Genomic DNA, 25186 nt, shown 5'->3' with positions numbered 1-25186 from the left:
CAGTCACAACAGTCATAACAGACAGTCATCAGTCATAACAAACAGTCATCAGTCATAACAAACAGTCATAACATTCATAACAAACAGTCATCAGTCATAAACAGTCATAACAAACCTTCTACATGTTGTTTTCTCTTTCCTTGATTTACAGAAGGTGGGATTTCCCAGTTACACTTACTTGACGTAACAAACAGCAGCCAAGATCAGAGCAACAGTTCCCACCACGGCGCACAGCGAGATCATAACTGCAGATAAAAAATAAATAAAATATAGAAAGTATGTCATCAGTAAAGTAGTAAAAACATCTGCTAACCGTTCTGTGTTTAAAACAGGCCTCCTGTTGCAGGAATTGTTGCACTTTAACATGCTTTAAGCAGTGAACATCACACTCACTGAGAATAATCCTGTCATTTCTGGGGTTTGGAACAGCTACAGGACCAGCTCGGCCATCAGCTCCGGTGATCCTGGCCTGGGGGGTCGATGTGTTGGGATGGACGGAGCCCGGAGCTGCAGTGGTTAAGAGTCTGTTCTGGGATATCTGTTTGGAAATCTTGTTTTCATTATCAGATTGGAAGGAAATGGAAGCTGAAAGAAAAAGGACACGAACAGTAAATAAACACAAAATGAAAACTATTATAGCTTAAAGAACTATTTGAAGAAATGTGAAAGATAAATAAGACTTTATTGTGTTTCTTGATTACACACATTTTAAAGTTTGCACTTTAAAGTGAATAAGCAGGCGTGTTTAAACTGTCGCTCAGGTCTCTTACCAGGTTGTTTTGGATGATTTTTTGTTGTTTTGATCTGTGAAACTTGCTGTTTTTCTATGACGGAGTGAAGAAAATCTATTTCCTCATCCAGGTCAGTGAAGGTTGTGACTTTGCCTGAAGATACAAATTGAAAATATTAGCAATGGTAGTAACAAGTTGAATTTTTTTTTCAACACATTCGTAACAGTAATAAAAAAACGACAACATTTAAATAGATATATAATGAAAAAATTTAATTATTTCTGAACCTATGAAATCACCTTTGGGTACCTGAAGTCAATAAATGTTTCAAACTTTCTGTTGGGTCCTCTGGATTTAAAATATCTCACTCATTACGCAGATCAGATTTGCAGTGGAAAAGTACGTCATGCAACAATTTCTCAGCAGTAGAGAAAATCCAACCTCCTCATCTTTATTTTTATCTGCAAATCATTCTGCACCTGATTCATGCCTCATCTATTCCAGTAAATTGGTTTGTAAGCTCAACCATCCAGGTAAATAAATCACAAAAAAGGTTACCATATTTTTCGCTGTATAAGTCACGTTTTTTTGTTGCATAATTTACATGCCTTACAACTTATACACCGAAGCGACGTATTTATGGATTTTTTCCCATATTTATAAACCAATTTTTGGCTGAGATATGACCGTTTTCATTCATTCCGACTGAAAAAGATTGAACAGTACCATTTTTTAACCACTAGATGGGAGCAGAGTAGTAACGCATGTCGTATGTAATAGGTAAAAGCAAGTAGGTATCACTGCAGGCAAATTCGGAAGGCGTATCTGGGGGGCCACATCTGATTGGACGAGACGTATCCAGTGGGTCATATCTGATTGGACTATAGACAAATGGGCGTGTCTGGCCGGCCACATCTGATTGGACGATAGAAAAAAGGCTGAACGATAAAAAGCCGTTTGTGTTAACCACAGACATATTATGTCTATGGTGTTAACCGCTTCGACATTAGCGGTGTCTCGGTTCAACATTAGCGGCGTCTCAGGTTCAACATTGGCGGTGTCTCGGTTCAACATTAGCGGCGTCTCAGGTTCAACATTGGCGGTGTCTCGGTTTGACATTAGCGGCGTCTCCATAACTCATTTTTCCGCCTCTCTTAACAGAACTTCCGGTTACATTTCAAAATAAGAGCAACATAACTGGGTAGTGGGGAGGGCTAAATGTTTTTTTTAAATACCTAGCCATAACATTAAAAAACAAAATCCATTTTGGTTGTTGAAAAATGTGAAAATAGTTACAATCGATTCATAAAGAAAGAAAAATAAAGTAACCAAAAATAATAATGATACTTAAACTGGCCTTGGGACAAAGGATGTTTCCTTTAACTTCACATTTTCTTGTTCAACCTGCAGACACTGTAGATGAGTGATTGTCAGTTTCTGTAAGATTTCTGCAACTGGAGCAGGTATTTCTGTTTACTGGTTAACTTCCTCAGCTGTTTCACATTTTAAAGGTCAACCCTACTCCATGTTTCAGCTCCTTTCATAGATCAGATCTCATAGAAGAACTTCTAAAGAGCAAATTTTGTTTTTAGCGTTTGTTTTGGGCCATTATCTCGTCATAGGACTCATTATCTTTAATTGTGACCAGACTTTTTGGACAACTGGGAGCAGGTTTTGCTTCAGATGCTTCATATTTCATTGTACCCAGACCATACTCAAGGCAACTTGTGTCAGGTGCAGCTACAACCCGAGGACAAAAGAGAATCTTCTTGTGTTTGACAGTAGATATAACGCTGGTTCTTAGAAACCTTTATTTAAAAAAAAAAGAGTTGACATAACTTAACTAAAGAGCAGCAAATACAGCTAGTGTTTGCCCCCCACAAGCACCTATTTGCCAGAAACGCCCACTTTTGGCCTGCAGAGAACCCCTTCTCGGTAAAAGTGGCTATAATGACAAATTCAAAAAAGTTCAAGACAAAAACAACTAGACTTTATTTATTATCCTTTATTATTTTTGTGTTGAACTTGTTTTAATTTACCATGTCCTGGATGACTGAGAATCTTCACCAGCTATTAATGACACAGTCGGTTTGCCAAAGCCTGCCACCTTCGTCCAGCTCGCCTGCAGCAACAGTCAAATCAGCTTCATTTTGCTGTGGCGCCCCGGCGAAATGCAGCTAAATTGACCATTGAAGTGCATTTATTAAATAAAAGTTCAACTGAAACACACTTTTGCTATACTTTCAAGCAAACAAATAATTGTTTATAAGTGTTAATCTAGTTAAAATCTTGTTAAAGTCCTCCCGTGTATGCCCCAGTGGTCGCCATTTGGCAGCTTATTGATTTTTGGCACAACACCGGTCCACATTTCTGGGTTGTCAGCGGTGACGCATAATAGTTGTGACGTATACGGCGAAGCAACGTATTTATGAATTTTTCCACTTTATTAGACATATTTGGACAGATGTGGCTTATAGTGCGGTGCGACATGTACGGCGGAAAATACGGTAAATCATGTCAGACATGGTTTAACTGTTTTTTGTGCTTCCAGTCAATTCTCACCAGAAATACGCAAATAATACTTTACATATGCTTTTCTAGTGTTTTGTCTCCTAAATATATATGTTTTTAGCCAGACAATGTAAAGTTATTTATTTTCCACTGAACGCACCATTACTGAAAGCAAAACAATAAAACATTACCACATAAAAGCAATATTAAATAGCAAATACTTTTAAATGATTCTGTTGATCAAAATACTGAAAATTAAGCAACATTTGAACGATAAAAAGCAAAACCTCATCAGTGACAAATTAGATTAGGTGGTATTAACTGATCGTCAAACTAATTGAGGATTAACTTCTTTTATTTTAATCTTTTTTCCTCAGACTAATCAATTATTGTACTCCAGAAGTTTAAAGATGAGCGAGAGCAGAAAGTGTGGCCGGACAGTTGAGGTTGGCCCGTTTTCTGACGTTAAATGAGGCGGAAAATCAGAGGACGCACATTTAGGTGTGTACGTGATGTACGTGAACGTACGTGTGGCTGTTTGCTTCTGAAATGTCTAACAGGGAGTGTGCCCGTGTGCGTTGTTTGTTTGAGGAACTGGTTAAAAAAAGGCAGACAATCCTGAAGTGTTGTTAACAGCCCTTAAGGCCAGACAGCAAGCCGCATTCCTGCAGGACGACTGTGGGCTCCAGGGCGACCCGACAGCGTGTGTGTGGCCAGGGGAAGGAGCACTGCAGGGGGGCAAGACCAATCAGCCCAACATGACTTCACTGGGCTTCGGCTACATTCACAATAGATCCTACTGTTAATCAAAGAGTTAATCCCCTCCAATGTTTCCCTGAAATTTATCCCTAAAATTATAACTGTAAAAAGACGAAAAGTCACGAGACGGGAAAATAAAAGCAATGCATCTGATTGCACTTCCAGAAATTGATCTAATCAATTTAATATGCAGAGCCAGAATAAACACGTCTGTGTTAAAAGCACTGAAAAATGTAAAAAAGCAGAACTGACTTAGTTCTTACACCTTCATTACACTGCAGATTAAAGTGTCACTTTCACTGCAGAAGGCTGGCCATCTGGCTGAGTTAATGTATGATATGACATACCAGCACTTTCACTGCCCGCTTTTTATTTCCTTCTTACCCCCCCACCTCCACTAATGGCCATTTAATGCTCTCCATAGCAGGTGTCTGTGGAGGCGGGGTGCGCCATCTGTACTTTGCAGGTGGTTGGGAGCACCAACTGTGCCTGTGTGCTCGCTAAAGAAAAGTGTGGCGGCGCAAGTTTGAATAGTAAAAAGAAACGGCCTCCTCGGAGAACTTTGAAGAGGTATTTGTGCGAGTCCGTCGAGGGACAAAGTATAACAGCGCTCATCGTGTACGTGGACACACAGAGAGCACCTCAGCTTGTAGAGGAGAATTTTGTCACTGGCTTGATAAATGACTCATAACCTCTTGAGAGCACGGAGGGGGGCAGCCGGGTACAACAAACAAACACTAAACAGCTCAACAGGAATTGTGGGTAACAAATATTTGTGCTGTTGTTTTTTCCTACTTAAAAAACACTCACAGTTCTTCCTTCTCTAAAAACACAAGCTTTTCAACTCCACTTCCTCAAATTTATACACATATAAACAGAAAAAATGGGTGGCATTTAAAATACAAATTACCTGCCAAGAATTGTAAAATATATATAATCATGAGAATAGACGGTGCTTTCTAACAAAAATATTCCAAATTCTGGTGAATATAAACAATGTTAAATGCACCTCTTGTGGTGTTTGCACCAAAACTCAACAGAAATAAGACATAAACGTTTCAAAACACTTCACACTTCTGCTAAATCTGTGATAAGTTATGCTGATCAAACAGGGCTTAAACAATGTTTTGTGTCAGTTTGTGTTCCATCAGCTCATCCCTTGTTTTGAGTATTTTTAATATAAAATAAAAAGCCTCTACGCAAATGTTTAAAAAGCCTGAAACCATGTAAAAACAAATAACGCATCGCCCTTTAGACACATCGAACATAATATACATAAAACTTTTATTCAAGAATGCAAAAATTCAATTGAAATTATTTTTATTTGCAAGTTCAATTAAGTCACTATTGTCATCACTCTGTTAAAATCGTGTCTCTCTTGTAAACGAGTCCTCGTGGCTCAATGTGAAATAGTTATTTTCTTACCAGCATGAACAGAGTTATGAAGTCAATCAGCAGCAGCTGTCAATCAATTTGTAGAGCGAGATAACATACATTTACAAGAATCTAATAATTATTTCACAATTAATTTATCTTTATTTTTTATTTTGCAGCAGTCCCAGCAGAATACATGCAGCTCAAACACTTCACTTTGCTTTCTGTAACTTCAGACATTATCTTATTTGAAGAAGACGGTTTTAAACTGAAACATGTCTCTCTTGTTCCCCCCAAAAGCCTCAACGATCTGCTGCCATCTAGTGGTGAAACTAATAAGTGCAGAAAAATGGAAAAATGTCAGTTTAGTCTATCCATCCATTATCTTTACCCATTTCTTCATTTCCAGGTCGTGGGGGTCACTGGTGCCTATATCCAGCAGTCAGTGTGCAAGGGGACCCCTAAACAGGTCTCCAGTCCATCACAGGGACAAAGACAAATGAGACAAACAACCATTCACTCTCTCACTCACACCTAGGGACAATTTAGTTACCCATCAGCCCAATATGCAAGTTTTTGGTCTGTGGGAGGAAACTGGAGTACCAGGAGAAAACCCACGCAGCACGGAGAGAACATGCCAACTCCACCCAAAAAGATCCCCCGCCAGGATTCGATCAGACGACGTTCTCATTGCGAGGCGGCATTTCTACCAAGTGAGTCACCGTGCCACCACATTCTCCAATAATAGAAAATTAAAACACAACAGCTGCTTTAATATCAAACAAAATGATTAAAGTATTAAAATGAAATAAATTGTCTGAATGAAAATCCTACCAAAAAAAAACAAAATGTACTTTACAAAGTGGACTGGTTTCAGTGTGAGGGAGTGGTGTGTAGTTAAAATGTCACTTGTTAATGAAATTCCCTGCTTGGTTGGATTATGTGCTTCATTTCTGTGGCACTGAGTCAGAGTCCCACCTGCTTCATTAAATTAGTCAAGATGGAGAGCTCAGCTTTGAACGAGGACATGCTGACCGAACATATCTTCAGTCAGCAAACAGTTCCACCTGCCTTTCAACCATTGACTCCGGAAAAAAAAATCTAGGAGACGTTACCACAAACATAAAAAATGTCAATGGCCACTCAGTTATTATCTAGAAACAGATTACGGCAAAATATATTCGCAAAGTCGACAAAATTTAAAAAATGTACATTTTACATCAAAATAGAATAAAATTGGAGTTAAATTACTTAAAAGTATGAAAAAAACCCCCATTTATTCCAGGTTTTAATTTAAGAAAAAGAAAGTTGTGATGTTTACTGCCAAAATGCTTTCATTTGATAAAGACAAAGGACATTCTGGCTCAGTTTCACATCGACTTTAAACAATTGGCTAATTGTGATGATCAAGAGAGTAAACGTGTAACTGATAAGTGTTAGACTGATCCTGCAAATTAATTTTCAGGAATAGAATAACAGAACATTTAAACAGACTGACAACTTATAAATATATACAAAAAAATGTCTTGCATAGAGTGGAGTGCATCGTTTGGCGTCCATTTTCTCATTGAAACAATGTAAACTAGGGTTCTGTAAATGCTATTAAAAATAAATTGTATAACATTTCCCCATTAGTGTATTTATTAAATATCATGTTGCCAAACTGCTGCAGGATATTTGCTTAGTTATGCATAGCTCTAAAAAGAGACTGAACAAAAGAGGGGAAATAAATAGAAACCCTTTTAGGTTTTATGTAAAGATAGCAGCAATAAAAGCTGAGGCCGTTTAAAAAATACTCTATAAAACAGCTCAAACAGTTAAAGAATGCCCTGTGCTGTTTGATTGCATACAGAATGCAGACTCTGTCTTTTCAGGCTTTCCATTAAGGCTCTGAGGCATTTTGTGTTTACAAATGGCAGTGAACGCCTCCATGTCAAATACAGGCAGCTCTCACTTAACACGAACGTTCTACCTGCTCACCTGCTGAGCAAATGCTGCCACTATCAGTAGAATATTTCAAATATATATCTATATATACACACCTTATTTTTTAAACAAAACCAGTGATTGTTCCCCAGTGCTTAGATTTATGCAACATTGCAGGCAAATATTCTACTGGGAATAAATCAACATGCACAAAAATAACAGTAAATGTGACTGAAGTTGAAGTGTAATCTGATTAGACTAAACTTTATTTTATTCTGATGTCAAATGTGCCCAGTAACCAGTGTTGTATATAATAATAATGTATATATTGTGGGTCATATTATAGTTAGGGTAGACCAGGGGTGCCCACACTTTTTCACCATGCGGGCTACCTACCGTACTATAATGCTCCGTTTACACAAGAACCTCTGGAAATGTTTGTGTTTTTTAAATGTTTATTGGGGGTAATAAACAAAAAATGAGTCGGTTTACACGAAAACTCTGTAGTTTCCATGCCAATCGGGTTGCCAGATAAGAAATTATGAACTATAGTACCGTCTCTTTAAAATGATAGTATTTTGATCTAAACTGTCATATGTGCTGAGTAAATTTATTCGAAGATGAGGTGTGTGTTGTGTTTGTTGAACATGTGCACAGAAAAGGAGGGGGTAAATAAGACATTTTAAATGTCGAGAAAAGCGGTGGGGTCCTCCCCCAGAAAATTTTGAATAAAGTAGATGTGATTTCCTGCATTTTGGTGCATTTTAACAGGTTGTTAAATATTATATGTTTACCTACATACATAAACACTCCGCTTATGTCAAGCCCCCCCTCTTACTTGACGGTTCCGTCAAGTATGGTATGGTATAAAGTTTATTCATTTAAAAAAAGTACAAAACAATTCCATAACAATATAAAAAAAAGATACAAGAGATTTAAAACGAAAGGCAGCAGAAAGAAGAAAAAAAATCTTATTATCTGCCCCTTTAAAGTAAGTCAGGCTAAGAACCGAGCCCGACTCTGTCCCTGTTCGTTGTTGTCCGACTCCACGTGAACCTTCGGGCGCCTGCGTATGACTGCCTGGTTAGCTCGGCCCTCACGCCCACCACTCTTTTAAGGTCTGAGATTTTCGTAACGGTAGACGTGGAAATACGATTGATGTATTGGGCACCCCAGGGGTAGACAGTTCATAAAAATCATTTTAGATTGTGTTTAAATTAGCTTTTGTGTAGTTGTGCTCTAAAACTCCAGTGGTTATTAGATTGTTTTCACACCAGATAGTCCGGTAGACTCGGATCGGTTGGGGACCAACATTCATGACATTTTGTTTACATTTGAGCTGGTGCGTTTGCATTCACACTGCACTGTGCAGTCGAGCCAACCTGCTCGAACCAACCTGTTCCCCCACCCGCCTGTGGTGGCGCTGCACCAATAACTACTGAAAGAAACGACACAAAAACCTCTGAAGAAGACACTTCTTCTTCTTCTTCTTCTTCTGGAAATAAAAACAAAAACGGAGTGGCATCAAATTTGAGCAGTTTTGGGATTTATATTTTGTAATTTTTCAAAAATGGACTCAGCATGAGCAGAAGATGAAGCAGAAGACCATGGAGAATATTGTTTTTCACACAAGGCAGCTGACGGCTCCATATGAGGTAAGAGAAATGCGTGTTTGTTTGTCCTGCGCTGTACTCCACTTCTTGCTTGTGGAGCGGGGCCCGGTCTGTTTGCATTCACACTGTACTCGAACCGCGCTGGAGTTCTCTTCTACCGGACCGAGACCTAGGTTTTAGCCCGAGCCAGAGTTCGCCTTTTTGTTCCATGACAGAGTTTGATGGTGCGTTCACACCTCCCCAAACGAACCGAACTTCCCAGGAAAACGAGCTAGAGTTCGATTAAAGCGGACTAAACAGGGCTGGTGTGAATGCACCCTTAATCAACTGGGACCATCACTCTGAATGAGTCAGTGTATCACAACTAGAACATTTTGTTTAAAATAAAAAAAAGGACAAAATTTGTTCTGATTTTATCAAGCAATCACGTGACGGCCACATTAAGCAGGCAGATGGGTTCGAGGGGGTAAAAGTCTACAGCTGCAGCTTCTGTTGCGTTAAACTGTTTACAAGATTTTTAATCAAATGAAGGGAAACGAAGAGGAAGCAGTGAAACAAGCTTCAGCTCTGGGTTGTGTTACATGAATATGATGATGGCAGTATCCACCACAACTTTTTCATCTTGTTTTATGTCACTCACTACCACACAATAAACCCAATCAAGCACCTCATTTTCAAAGTTTAAGAAGATAATTAGTCGTTTAGTGCTGTAACATGCTGCCACTAACAAATCAAAAACAGTAAATATGCTGTACGTTTCTGAGTAACTGAAGGAAACAGTCACAATTTCATCTACTCACATTAACATTTTGTGTATCTTTGTGTGGTGAGTGTGAAAATAAGAGTCACTCTTGTGTGGATCAGTGTGTTCTGTGGTTTCTAGTGGGTTTATGTAACCACTTGATGCAGCTTACTAGAACGTCACAAACATGAGGACACAACATAATGACACCCAAATACGAACAGCTGACTAATATATATGTTTTCTGCAAACACCCCTCTCATTTGCATGATAATACCTTTATCTCAGGTACATGAAGACGCTTATACAAATGTCTTGATGATCCAGGTAGATAAATCTAACAAGCTGAGTCAGGCTTTCTCTTCTTTGTTGAAACATTTTGTCTTTTATCTGTAAGATCCTCCAGTCTGAGGAGCTACTACTAGTTTGCATGTTCTCTCTGTGCATGCGTGGGTTTTCTCCAGGTACTCCAGTTTCCTCCCACAGACCAAAAACATGCATGTTAGGCTGATTGGAACTCTAAATTATCTCTAGGTGTGCACGAGTGTGAATGTTTGTCTCGTTTCTCTCTTTGTGGCTCTGTGATGGACATAAGGCCTGTCCAGGGTGCCCCCTGCTTTTTGCACAGTGACTTCTGGATATGAACACCAGTGACCCCCGCAACTCGGAAAGGAAGAAGCGGGTAAAGATAATGGATGGATGGAAGGTTATGTCACTCTCTGAAGCTTTTGCCAATGTCACGAGCTGATTTTGAGCCGAATCCACTGCGGCTGTAAACCCATCCAATCTATTAATCCTGCAGAGATTTAAGATGTGCCCACCAACCGTTATGAATGTGTTCACGCAAATATTCACAAGCTGCATTTCATTCTCTCCCTCCCGTTTCTGTAGTGCCTTCTTGAAATATGATTTATGCTGCAAGCAGTGCAAGGCTGTGGAAAAAAAAAAAAAAAAGATTTTTACAGCTCGTCTCTTTCACTGAGTGATATTAGATTCAGGGATGGAGATGAAGGGCGAAAAAGAGAGAAAAACGTGCCATCGCAGTAAGCTGCTAGTGCGGGGGTGATGCAGAGCGGTGTGTGTGGCAAACACAGCAGGGCTGGATTAACAAAAGAATAAGCTGCTCTAAAAAGAGAGGGTGAGATCTACAAGGGGTGAAGAGATAAATCCACAATTAGAGCAAGACAACCAAATAAAATACTGATATATAAAAAATAATGAAGATATTCAGGATTAGCTCAACTCATGAGTTCAAACTTACAAAAACAAAACAATAAAATTATACATAACACTTCAAAATATCATAAATAGTCCAGAGAAGTTGTGGTTTAATGTTGGATTGGTTGTACTTTAATCAGAAAGTCAATGATTTGACTCCTAAAGTGGACAAGCGTCAAAGTGTCCCTGTGTAAACACTGAATCCAACATGAGTCTCAAAATACTCAGAGTGTGCCTGCAGAGGAACGGTGCTAAGGATAACCAGAGTAGATTTATAACACCAAGAGATGCAAGTGTATTAATAATAATAATAATAATAATAATAATAAAAATTGAACTGATTTTCCAGACCTTATCTTGTTTTTTTTTTTTGTTTTTTTTAAAGTGCAATAAAACTTCAGTTGTTTTACTTGTTTTTCTTCATAATTAAAAGTTCCAGATTACATGAATACTTGTTTATGTACTTTTACTAAATTTTACTTCTGGACGGTAGGAGCCAAGTGCATAAATGCACACACGAAAACATGCATTATTAAAAAGAAGAAGAAGAAAAAAAGAGCTAATATCACACAATATTTTAATGATATTAGAGCATATTAAACCTAATATAAAGAAAAAACAATAATATAAGGACGAGATGGGGTAGGGGCAGGGCAGCTGACTCGAGACTCGAAGGTCCTGGGTTTAATCCCCGGTCATTGCACATCTCGTGGTGTCTCTGAGCAGGACACCCTATCCCCAGATGCTCCCCAGGTACTTTCCATAGATGCTCACTGCTCCACCTGGTGGTGGATGAGTTAAAAGCAGAGTCAATTTTTTTCACCATTGTATGGGAACATACAATGATGACAATACATAACACGTTATTATTATTATTATTAAAAGACAAAATTGCTTATTAAATCTAAACAGTATAAAAGTTTGAAAATAATGTCCTTCTATTTTATATTAGTAATTTCTTGCCATATTAATTTAAAAGTTTTAAGAACCATCAGTATGCATAAAAAAGTTCTGAAATTTGTTGTTTAGAGTTCTTATCTAATAAAAAAAAAAAGTAGAAATCAATGCACCGTATTTTCCGCCGTACCCGTCACACCGCCCTATAAGTCGCATCAGTCCAAATATGTAAAAAAAAAAGGTGGAAAAATCCATAAATATGTCGCTTCGCCATATACGTCACATCTATTACGCATCACCGCTGACAATATGGAAATGTGGGCCGAACCCAGAAATGTGGGCCGGTGTTGTGCCAAAAATCGACGGGCTGCCAAATGACGACCGCGGGAGCGTGCACAGGAGGACTTTAACAAAAATTTAACAAGATAACACTTAAAACAATTATTTGTTTGTTCGAAATTATAGTAAAGGTGTGTCCCAGTCTAACTTTTGTTTAATAAATGAATTTTGACGGTCAAATCATCTGTATTTCAAAAGTCGATACACGGAAGTAAACACGTGCACGTGACGAGTCGCTGTGAAAATTTAACAAGATAACCACCTAAAAAAAATTGTTTGCTGGAAATTATTGTTAAGGTGCGTCTCAGTCTAACGTTTGCTTAATAAAAGGACTTTAACGGTCAAATCAGCTGTATTTCAAAAGCATTTGCTGTCTCGGTGTTCTGGGAGCACGCAGAGGCAGGAAAAAAAGGAAGGAGGAATGCTGCACATTTGTTCAAAATTTAACAAGAACCTAAAGCAATTATTTGTTTGCTCGACATTATAATAAAGGTGTGTCTCAGTTGAACTTTTACTTAATAAATGCACTTTAACGGTCAAATTAGCTGTATTTCGCCAGGTTGGTGCAGCTGATTTGACGGTTGCTCCAAGCTGTGAGCAGAACAAAGGTGGGAGTCTATGGCAAGCCGATTGTGTCATTAATACCTGGTGAAGATTCTCAGTCATCCAGGACATGGACAATTAAAAAAAGTTCAAGACAAAAACAATAAAGTATAAAGTATAATAAATGAAGTCCAGTTGGTTTTATCTTGAACTTTTTTGAGTGTCTGTGGCTGAGTGGTTAGAGCAGTCGTCCTCCAATGCAAGAGTTTGGGTTCGATTCCACCAGTAGTCACATGCCGAAGTGTCTCTGGGTAAGACGTTGAACCCCTCATTACCTTTGATGTGTGTCCCATTGGTGTATGAATGTGATCTAAAGCACTGATTAGTCTTTGTATAGATATAGTAGAATGATGAATGAATGGGTAAATGAGGGCACAGATTGTAGTGTAAAGTGCTTTGGGTATCTTGATAAGATAGAAAGGTGCTATTTAAGTATAGTACAGTCCATTTACCATTTTTTGAATTTGTCATTATAGCCACGTTAACCCGTTACATGATACAACGGCATGCCTTACTGCTACTACTACCCTGTTGCCATCTGGTGGCTAAAAATGGTACTGTTCTTTTTTTTCCAGTCAGAATGAAAGAAAACGGTCATCTCTCAGCCAAAAATTGGTTTATAAATACGGGTGAAAATAATCCATAAATATGTCGCTTTGGCCTATAAGTCACAGGGCTAGGGCTGAGTTCTGCTTCGGTCAGTGTATTGATCAAAATATGCCTCTTCTTTCGGTGTCAAGTTTCGGTGATTGACTGTTAACGTGACACGTGGTTTCAGCATGCAGGCAGGTAAAACACAGACATATGGCAAACAGGCACTGGTTATAAAAATTGTTAAGTGAGAAGGTCCTCAGTATGTAGCAGTGAGCATTAGACATTGACATGTCACTGGTTTGCAACTGTTCTTTTGACTTGGACATTGTTTATTTTTATGTAAGAAAACTGCTTGGAATGGAAAAATGCCAAAGTTAAAAAATAAAACTCAAGATTTGCACTGTAATTTGTAACGTAATTTTTTTCTTGTTAGAATTAATATTAATTACAAAATTGGTACCAGAAAAAGTACCGTTCAGGAGTCGACACCGAAGTGAAGGTACTGACACCAGTACCAAATTTTTTAGAAAGGTACCTAGCCCTACACTGGGCATGCAAATTATGCAAAAAAACGCAACTTACAGGCCGAAAAATACAGTAGTAAAGATTGAGTTTCAACTGTAATGTTACCATAAAATGCAGTTTATGAGTTTAGTGTTTTTTGCATGTGAAGTCTTGTTTCGTACCGTTTTGATGGCGTCGTCTCTGGACGCAGCGTCCTTCCTGGTTCTCCTGGAAGGGAGAGAGGCACGGACCGCAGTGAGACGAGCCCGGCTGGCAGTGGTGGCGCCGTTGCTGGACGCAGGTTAAGGGAGGGGGGCACCAGTTGTGAGCTGAAGAAGAACAAAATGACTGTTTTAGTCAGGATTCAAAATGCACTGAGGTGATTCAGGGTTGAGTTTTTTAATAAGGATGTAAATAACGTACAATGATGTACTTAAGTATGCTTCACCATTAAACAACCACTTCTCTTATTTGTGGAAAAGACCCCAATTTTTTAAACTATAAATATCTAGTCTAAAAAAAGAATATATGCCAATCCCAGTTACATCATAACAGTTTTGAAAAGACTAGAACAAAACAAACACAAGGCCATGCTAACATAGCAGATCAACACTCTGCAGTGATGTGAGTTCACTCCACCTTTTCAGATTCCAATCAGATTAAACTCAGAGTGATGCACATCTGATCAGGTTAGATAATCACTTGACCTCATTACTGTCTCTTTAGGAGAATTTTATTCAGATATATGCACAAGCACACAAAGCCACAGCTTGCAAGACACAAAGGGTGCAGTAGGTCACAAAGCCACAGCAGGTGTTTGACTGACAGTGCACTGGGATGCTATTGGACTGGATAATGAGCCCAATGGTGCTGCATGGTGGGTCAGCTAAAGGTGAACAGCACGGTGGGTGTTGATGCTGCATAAAGGGGACATAAAAACAAAGGACAGAGTGGGATGTCTTATAAAAACTGTGGATTTTTTTTTTTAATTTACAGAAACAAATTTTAATAAATCCGTACAAAGATCAAAAATACATTTAGATCACAGTGGATTAAAAGCACAGATTTATCTCAATATTTTTACGTCAAAAGATTAATTACTTTAGTATTAAATAAAGTTTACTGTAATAAAAACAGTAAAACGTGTTCTGAAGTTTTGTCATCATCACATGAGACTCATGTTGGCAAATTGAGTCAGAATACAAAGAATGAGAAAATATATATTTTTTCCATAACCGAGACTGAACGAGTCAATTAAAACACCATCTATAATCTATGTAATGTATCTTTAAATCAAAGTTCTCTAACAGCTACGTCTTCAGAAATAATCCTTTGTTTATCGCTTTTATAATTTCCTTTTAAAATTACTTTTATCTGTTTTATGTCATCGCTCCAGGAAATAATTTCATTTAATGTTTGGCATCACTGTAAAACTTGGGCATTGTCTCTTTTTAAATATTTGGCTGGAGTTCCTGATGACGTCACTTTAAACCAATAAAAATTGACTTTTCAAACAGACACTCTCATAAACAAAATTAGATTGTTGCCACGCCAGGTGATAACTTCCAAATGTCAACAAACTAAGCACAATTTTGAAGCTTATGAGATGGAGACGTTTAACATAAAATTAACGAAATACTGAAAAATTCCTCATTGTGACTCATTTTGCAAGCATGGGTAACAAATGTTTAGTGTACCTAGGGATGCACAATATTATTAGTGTGGTAACGGTCAATATCATTGATAAAGTTAAATATCGGACATCGGCCATTCCATCAAAATTACTCACCGATATAAAAGGTGCTGCTTTAATTTTATTTTTTAAGAAACTGTCAAGTAAATCTATCAATGCACCACTTATGCACTTTATACTTGTCGCTTGTGAACAGGTTGAGTTTACTTTTGTGAAAACTTACAAATTTGCACTGCTCAAGTGTTGTCATTCTGTTAGAGAGTAAATGTCATGAATAAATTTGACATTAAACATAATCCAAGTTGAAGTGTTACATCATTTTCAGTCCCCTTTTTTGTCATCTGCATTTGGTAGCAGGACAAACTGACAAAGACCATGCAGCAGAATAATGTAGTATTTTAATTCCACAGCAGAGAAAGTTATGTAGTCTAGGTCTAGGGGAAAAAAAAAATCTGTATTGGTATCGGTTATCGGCCAAATAAGTTTTAACATATTGGCATATCGGATATTGGCCAAAAATGTAATATCCAATACTGTGCATCTATACATATACCATTTATATATATATATCTTGATACATATAGGGCGCCTGTGGCTGAGTAGTTAGAGCAGTCGTCCTACAATGCAAGAGTTGAGGGTTTGATTCCACCAGCAGTCACATGCCAAAGTGTCCCTGGGCAAGACACTGAACCCCTCAGTTAAAAATATAATGAGTTAAAAGAGATTCAATTGAGTTATAGGTCTAATGACATTAGAATGTGTTAGACTTGCGCAGCAGGATCTCAGTCTAAATAGTCAAATTGAATGTTAAACATATGTTAAAACAAATTTCAGTAAACGTGGGTATTCCAGGTGTTTCTGTTCAGTGCCCTGACTTCTGTTGTGACTTGGTGTTGTATAAACTTAATTGAATTGAATTAAAACGCTGCAAATGTTTTTCATTGCTACTCCACACAGAACAAACACAACTGGCTGAGCGCCACTCCTCTTTCTGCTCAGAATGAACAAAGTGACGACAATGTTGTCGTTAAGGGCAGTACTGTACCGTCACCGATGACTAAGGTGCAGAATGAAAGCATATCAGACCCAGCTGAAATGTTGATCTGTGAAAAGATCTAGTCTGTAATCCCGTTCCCTTTTCAGTCTTTCAGCCACAGACCACAGATTATTTAGGACAGGACATCAGGGACATGACAGGCCTGGATGCAACAGCCCAGAACTGTACCCATTATAACATGAGCAAAATAGGTGACTATTTCCTGTAATGAGACATCTATTGATACATCTTTGCAGCAAATTCACAAAGAAGTTGTTTACTCCTGCTTCAAGGACAAAACTGTTGCATTTTTAACATTTGAGAAAATCTCGAACTCTAAAACATCACGAGTGTCTGAATATTTCATCCAGCAAATCAAGAACAAAAGGTAAACACACAATTTGCCCGATAAACAATCAGCAGATATGTCTAAATTTATTAATATTCTCTAATGTTAGAGAGTGGTCTGCTTCAAAGATTACAGATGAGTAATCTGAAGAGTTTGCTTTGGGTTGTTTCTGTCAGAACAAACAATCATGGAAAATAATGATGAACAAGTATGGCAGATTGTGAACCATTTAATAATTACAAACAGCCTTCCGCAAAGGAGGTTATATTTTCGGTAGCGGTGGTTTGTCTGTCTGTGCACAAGATTACTCAAAATGATATGAATGGATTTTCATGTCATTTTCAGGAAATGTTGAGGTTATCACAAAGAACAAATTATAAATTATGATGGTCATCTGGATCACCATCCGGCTCGAGTAATTTTTAAAAGCATTCTTGTTTGTTGTTACTGCATTTTTGGCAGAGGCGTGCGCTCTCCAAGTGCTTCTAGTTTATAAGGCATTTTATCACTGAACAGAGTACAAAAGTAATTTTATATTAACTAAACCTGTTGTCTAAATAAAGCCCTTCCTAAAATAAAAAAATGGAGCAGTGTCAGTCAAAACCTCTGGCAAGCACGTCATCTGTTATCCACGTGGGAAGTAAGTGTGGTGAACTAATTATTTTCAGTGTGCAAACAAAAACCAGGACTCAAACCTAATTGTGCGCTTTAGTTCTAATTATGAATGTGTGAGGTTGGCAACAGAGAGAACAAAGCGCTAACTGAGGAAGGGAGGAGCAGTTCTCCAAACAACGACACCTCAGAGCACTTCAGTTTGAAAAATATGAGAATCGATATCGGAGGCGGGGCAAGCTCTTTAACTTCAGTAACTCTAGTTTCCAGTTTAACAAAACACAGATAAGTGAGTGCATCTGCGCTCTGCTGTCAGACGAGTGAAACACATTATGCAGATCAGGGACTCAGAAACTAGTCCTTGAAGAAGAGAACAATGACTTTACTAACCATCTGCTGCTGCTGTTGCCAGGTTATGAGCTCAGCTTCACCGGGAAGAAACGCAAGTCAAACATTTTCGCACTGCCTGCTAAACACCCACACTCTCACCAACACACATCCATGCATGTGCAGTTTCATGTTGCCACTTGTGCCCCTTCAAGCTGTTTTACAACTACAACTAAACTAATGTCACACAAATTGAACTCGTGTGTGCATGTGTTGGCAAAAAAAAAAAACTTCACAAAAAGGAAACTGGTAGGCATGACGGGTCATTTACTCCCATTGTGTTAATTTCCTGACTCAGACAGGAAGTAAGCCAAACACTCCAAATCAAATGGAAACATTAAAGAGCTCTGCTTAGGGCCCTTGACTTTATAAAACGGTTTCCACTTGAATAGTGTGCGAGTGCTTTAGAAGTTATGCACAAGCTTTCTGTGTTTCAATGCTCCCAATTGTCCGCAATGTCTAAATCTAAAAAACAAACAAAAAAAAAAAAGAATATTTGTTTTCACAAGCCTTAACAGGGAAGAGCATTGCAAGATGTGAGGAACTAGAATACGTAGTCACATATTTTGGAATGAAGAGTTGTTTTAAATATATGAATATAATCAGTGTTGTGCAATTCATAACTGTTTTAGATGTGACCGCTGTTCTTTATTTGTTCAACAGATCGAGAGAAAATCATTACCATCAGTATATTTTATGAATATTAACAATGTTAATAGATTTAAATTAATATTATCTGTGTTTAAAACAATCCTCTGATGGGGTTATTTCAAACTCAAAACTCTACCAAAAAAAAAAAATTTTTTCGTTCTGTATTTTGTCTCCCCTAAAATGAGTTATGTGGTACCCCAAGGGCATGTTGATGGCCTCCTTCTGTTTTTGTATATTCTGCCTTTTAGTTCTTTCAATTATTCTGATGCATCATCATTGTAAATGATGACTTTTTTAATCTACATGCTAATAAAACTAAGTGATTCCAGTACATTTATCTACTGATTTTAGTAGCTTGAATTCAGGAACAATAAATTGGGGAGCAGTCGTTAAAATTTAATTAGTTTTATTGATATAAATTGCATTGAATGGTATTATAAAGACTACAATAAAATCTGGTCATACATGTGATGCTAACCACTGTTTATATTCTCAAGTTAAATAAGTCTTTCTTGCATGCTTTTATTTATTTTTGTGTCGCCCAATGGATTGTGTTAGACTCAGGTGGGAGACAGGACTCGCATAGTTTGAGTTGATTAAGAGAAAATCTGATGTAAGACCCATTAAGAAGATCAAGTTTACAAACATAAGATCCAGTTTGTTTATCAGTACCAACAATCCAGGAACCTCTTTATTGCTTCTTTCAAATCCCCTCCTAAAACATTCTACTTCTGAAATCCTTAAGCAATGGGTTTATTTATTTGTTAACCATATATAGGTCAAAATATATATTTTTAACCATTCTTAACTATGGTAAAAGGTGCCAATTAACACATAAGGATATCATCATTTTTACATTGTGTGATTCAGTTTTTCCTTCCAACAAAGTAACCAGAAAAAATGTTTACTTCTTTGGTATTTTCATTGGAAAACAGAACATTTTATAAACTTAGCTGTATTCAAACCACTCTAAACACTAGAGTTAATTTTTTTAAAAACAATTTACCAAAACAACTGCGATCAGAGTATGATAACCTGTAAGCTACATCCGCAAAGAATTAAGACTACAGTATAAAACAAACATTTACACATCTTGTGCACCTTGGATGGATTCCTTGATCCTTAACTTTGTGTAGTCAAACCAGCTGAGACACACCGGCAAATTAAACTAAATGCATCTGTGTCAAAGACAATTCTGACAGATCAAGTCTTTTGCTTTCTTTAGCTTGGGACTTTCTGGCATTTTCTATTAGAAACCAATTGAAACAACGTGTGGAAAGTGGATACATGTGGGGCAGGTGCTTTTTTCTCACCACAGTCTGATGCAATGAACTCCTACATGTTCATGTTTGGTGGAAAGTAGTGCATGACTTTGCACCTGTTAACACACACGAACAAGCTTGTACACCCAAACCACCACACTGGACTAGATGGAAAGGCCGAGGTAGGAAATACAATGGTTGTGCAAGTAAAGAAAAAGTAGTAAACTTTAAAAAAAAAAAGTTTTCTTCTAGTGTAACGGAACGTGAGCTTGCAGTAAAATGAGGAGACTACCGGTAGATGCCTTGGTTTATCTCCCCATTTATTCTGGTTTTCTGTTCCTGTAACTTCTGAGTCATTACACAGCGGGAAATAATTATGTTGTTGTCAATAGGATGAGCAGATCAGACTACTTAACAGTGGACAAGCAGGAGTTATACGACAGATATGTGCAGGCAGGGAAACAAAAGCTTGGATTTTATTTGTCTAATGCTCTATTCTCACTGTCATCATGTTTGTTTGAATCTAACAGGAACAATAGTCATGTTTTGTTTACGCTCGATTCGGTTTTAGTGTTGGAAAATAAACATTAAATAGAAAAGTGTAACCTGACACCCCAGGATATTTGGACATGATTTTAACCTTGATATTAAAAAAAACAAACAAAAAAAAAAAAACATTGCTATGATATTTAGATGAAACGCTTCGGAACACGATTGTCTCAATGAATGTTTTTTTTTGTTGCTAGCATTCTTGGTAAGGATGTGGCATGCAAACTGGTTCACTGAAACCTGCTGACACACAAACGAAGCGTTTCTTCGTTTCCATTTATGGGATCAATATGAACCTCTGGTTTGGTTCAATGGCTCTCTCATTTCTTGGAACCACCTAGTAGCTGATAGTAAATGAAAGACTTTTTTTTTTTTTTTAAGTGTGAAAAAGAACAAGTAAAATCTGTGTGTTTCACAAAAGATTTCTGGTTTGGCTGTTATGTATTTTAAAGCAGAAAATCACTGTCGTAATCTTTAAATCAATTGAGTGGAGTAAAACCCAAGAACACAAAAACTGCATAACAGAGCCATTTTAAAACCTGAATGAGGCACTTGTTATCTCTAAAAAAATACTTCCAAGAAAGGCAGAATCTGTAGAGAAGTTAATAACAATGACGTTAAAAAATAACAAAAGGGATCTAATCAAATGTGTACATAATAAAGTTGCCAAAAGTACTTTCTGAGCTTCGTATTGTCGGTCTCTCTGGACAGTTTTAAACAAAAATCCTTCACTGCTTTGGTCATCATTCCAGGCAAATTTTTACCTGATGTTTCCTCATATTCAATAACTTTCAATCCAAAGCACTTCAGATGTGGTTTTATTATAAACAGGTCTGAGTCGATGTGACGATACGCCTGTCACAATAACAGATTTTCCTGGGCGATTAATTGTCTCAGAAATTATTGCGATAAACGATAATATTGAATTCATTATTATCAAATTTAAGAAGAAATGTTTAATTAGTTTTGAATGTAGTACCTTTTTTCGACCACCTGATAGCGGGATAAGACTGTTTGAATTGAAGGATGGATAGTGAGGGAGCGAGCAGCGTGTCTCTTTAAGAAAAATGGGAGGGAGGCCCCTTAACGTGACATGGGCTGTCTCGCCTTCCTTTATTCGGTTCTCAAAATGGCGGACGCTCATTTGAGCTCTTTAGCATAGCATTTGTCACATAAAGCTTTTAATTAAAAAAAATCAGTAAACAAGTTTTCAGCTTCTTTTTGCAGAGAAAAACAACTTTTTAGACGAAGGCACGTGTTTCAACCGTGAATTTTGGAGCTTCGACAAGACGGAGGTTTTTTCCCCGAGGTCGGCTTGTTAGCTTAGCTCATAGCTTAGCTTCTCAGCTTAGCTGCTTTTAACAATCCAAAAACGCGATTTTGGATCGTTAAAATAGATTTTAAAGCGAAAAGAGAAAGGGAGGGGTCAGTGAAGAGCACCGGAGTTTTGTCATCCAGTGTCTTCAGTAGAAAGAGAGACAAGAACAACCGATAAAGCCAATAAATGAAAATGAGGTCGATAATTTTCATTTATCATGCGATTAATTGATTTATTGTTTATTGCGACAGGTCTAGCTGATGTTTCCTCATATTCAGGAACTTTCAATTCAAAGCACTTCAGGGGTGGTTTTATTATAAAAGGTCTGCGTCAACGTGACGATCCACAAACCTTCAATATGACTCTTAAAAAGCCGTGTCTTTTTCAGTCCAATGGAAAAGCATCTGGTGCATTATTTAGATGCATTAATATATGTAAAATACAAATATAAGCCGTTTTAAAAGTCCAAACACCCTGCTTAATGGTTTTCATGTCCCCTGGCAGCAGTGTGCGTCATCCAACCTGACCTTTTCCTCCACTACAACACAAATAAAGACTTTTGTCATTAAAGGTGACAAGGACCAGTGGTGTGTGTGTGAGCAGGGGAAGACGGAGTGTGACAATAAAGATACAAGTCATTATTAAAGCTTAATCCTGATGGAGGAAAAGGCCATGGGCAGAAGGCTCGCTGAGTAATAATCCCACCCTGAGTGGGTTTTATGTATGAGAAACGTGGCACAAAGTGACGATGGGTTTTCAAATCAGGTGCTGCAGAAAAGCATGCATATGAAATTTATTTTTTGTGAAAGTCACAGTCTCAGCTGCGTGTTTAATTTATGAGTAGCTCGTCATGGCTGGCATAGTTTATGCAACCAATTGCTTAAATTGAGATTTTGGACTACTTCCATCCCTAAAACTCAATGTTCAGTGAAAGCTTGCTAGCATATTTACACAGGATGATAAGTCAGTTTTTTCTGAATCAACCACCTATTTTCTTTTAGGTGTGGTTATGCTGTGTGCAATGTCTGCTAGGAAATAAAATTCATCCGATAAAAGTACGTTTTACCAGGAAAAATACGGTGTGGTTGGTCCTGAAGCATACTTTCGCAGCTACACGTATGAATTAATAATTTCAAACCGGATTAGACATGTTTTAGAAGTGATGTTTAACAACATACGCAAACAGTAGCCGACATGAGACACCGCCACATCACGCTGCGTTGGACTGTAACAGTTGCCGTGCTAAAAACAAACCAAAGCCTTCGGCTGCTAGTGACAGCAATCATTCGTCTCTGAACGTGCAGAAAAAGACGCAGCGTTCTCCATCTTCTCACAAACCCATAATCTCACAGTTGGTTTTAAGTCTTTAGACATGACACATACAAAAATTAGGCATTCATTAATAACTTAGCATCTGAAATGGTTTTTCATATTATGTGGCTGGAAGGTTTTACCATAAAACATTTGATTGAAAAACATGCTATTTTTTTATTTTATTTTTTTCATTTATTGGCTCAATTAAAGGTTTAGCATTCTTTAAAGGAATGTATCATCTGCAGCTTCCATGCAAAAATTTTAAACAAACATTATCTTGTGTTGAAAAGGAGCAAAGCAACTACTACACAGTTTGAGCTCAATATTTGTACAATTGACCAAGTTATAACAATTTTGGCGTTTGCTAAAATTGCTTAGCCATTTTGAATGCGATTGACTTCAGTGATACTTTCTCAGAGGTGCATTAAAATCCACCCACTGGTTCATAAGATATTTTGCCAACACATCTGTAAAATTAACATTATCACCTCTTGCCTTCGGCGCAGTTATAACATTGCAAATAACTTATTTAAATTCAAATTTCTGGTTAAATTTGAGACAATATTTCACGTTCAATCTTCAGGAAAGACGTCAAGAACACGTCTGCGGCGGAAGAACTGTGACAGATATGAGTCACGTCAAATTCAACCTTTGTGGACAAAAAAAGAAAATATCTTCACTTTTTTTTTTATTTTTTCATTTTTAGTGTCTTTCTGAGAAACTAAACCACACTTCATTTTGCATTCATGGCTTTCAGAGATTCAAGTGAATGATTATTGTAGCTGATGTAGGGAAAAAAAAAGTATTCAAAAGCATAAATTCACACAAATCTGTGTCAATAAATGTTCAGTGCAAACACCGAGTGTGTGAATCTGATAAAGGTTCAAGATTAAATGCGACAGTCCAGCTGTTGGTTTCCCCATGTTTTATTTTAAAGACATAAATGATGTCCGCTACACATAAAAAGTAAACAATTTCTGATATACTCTCTCACAGAGACAATGAATAATCATATTTTGTGTGCACAAATCAACCCCTGTTCTGTTAATTATTCTGTTATGTAAAAAGCCATTATATAAAGGATCTCTAATCCCACTTGTAAATGTAAATATGCATTAAAAAAGCAAAAAAAACAAAACAAATTTTCTCATAATCTAAACGTTGAGATATGAACCTGCATTCCTAAATGTTATCTTTAAGGTGTCATTTCATGTTTTATTTGGATTAATCTAAGTATAAAGTCAGCTCCATGGGATTTAGTCCAGATTTGTGTAAAATTAACAGAAGCTCCCCAAGGAAACAGATTAATTTGACTGACGGAAGGTTTTTTTCTTCTTCTCATCAAAACAGATATTTGTTGGCTAAAACAGAGGTTTAAACCCAGGATAAGTCCAACACAAGACACAAACTCGACACAATAAACGAGAAAAAAGACGAAAAATAAAAACAGTGAAAGGCCTGCACAGCTTAACTGTCACGAGCTCATCCGCAGGCGACAGGTGACCCACTGGCGGTAAACGACGACGAAACTGACAAGTCTCGTGCCCGTTGAAAACGGGGCTAACAATTTTCAGGCAAACTTAGCCCGCTCGGTTTATTTGGCCCGTGTTTGCGAGTTTACCTGGGAGGCTAGCGCTGACACCGACACATAGCAGCGCCGCAGCGAGCAGCAGCAGCACCGAGGCCCGCCGCTGGTGTCCGCACGGCGGGCTGGAGAGCGGCAGCATCCTGGGGTCTTCTTGTTGAGGGAGAGCCGAAGACGAGGGCGGTTGTTGCTGTCATTCCGCCATCACGTTAGTGTTTTATTCTTCGTTTTTACTTTGTTGTAGAATGAGGGAGCTCCGGGGAAATGTGCACAAAGCTTAAAGCTGAGCGGAATGCGCGTCTGCTCACTGCGCTGAGTAATCCGTGTCGGAGCTAAAGATAGTGGAGCGCGAGGAGGAGGAGGGAGGAGGCGACGTGTTTGATGTGCTGCCTTCAGGGCATCCTCGGAAAACTCAACGATGTACTTGGAAATACATTGACACGTTTGTTTGTGTCGTCTAAATGCAACATTAAATACTTTTTAAAAATTGTTTAAAACTTGTCTTTTAAAAAAAACAAACAACAACAACGAATAATCAGCTCGCAAAAGATAAAAATAAATATAAGATAAATAACAAACCACTGTCTCAACTAAAATAATCACATACAGTATGTAACTA

At 37.8% G+C, this 25186-nt stretch overlaps 1 protein-coding gene across 1 annotated transcript in view; it reads right to left on the bottom strand.

Annotated features, from left to right (window-relative positions):
- The window catches only part of npdc1a (neural proliferation, differentiation and control, 1a), a 29684-nt gene extending 4767 nt beyond the window's left edge, over positions 1-24917 (bottom strand). The window contains exons 1-5 of the mRNA XM_037692450.1: positions 24604-24917; positions 13994-14140; positions 771-884; positions 394-585; positions 179-245 (exon numbers count right to left, since the gene is read on the bottom strand). Coding sequence (XP_037548378.1) covers positions 179-245; positions 394-585; positions 771-884; positions 13994-14140; positions 24604-24709 — 626 coding nt within the window. The 5' untranslated portion in view covers positions 24710-24917. The remainder of the gene's footprint in view (positions 1-178; positions 246-393; positions 586-770; positions 885-13993; positions 14141-24603) is intronic.
- Between the last annotated feature and the right edge of the window lie 269 nt (positions 24918-25186).

This window comes from Nematolebias whitei, chromosome 18 (assembly GCF_014905685.2).
Source record: "Nematolebias whitei isolate Nwh7 chromosome 18, NemWhi1, whole genome shotgun sequence".
Classification (NCBI taxonomy): Eukaryota; Metazoa; Chordata; class Actinopteri; order Cyprinodontiformes; family Rivulidae; genus Nematolebias; species Nematolebias whitei.
The sequence above is the reverse complement of the archived record's forward strand: the minus strand, read 5'-3'. Positions and strand labels throughout refer to the sequence as shown.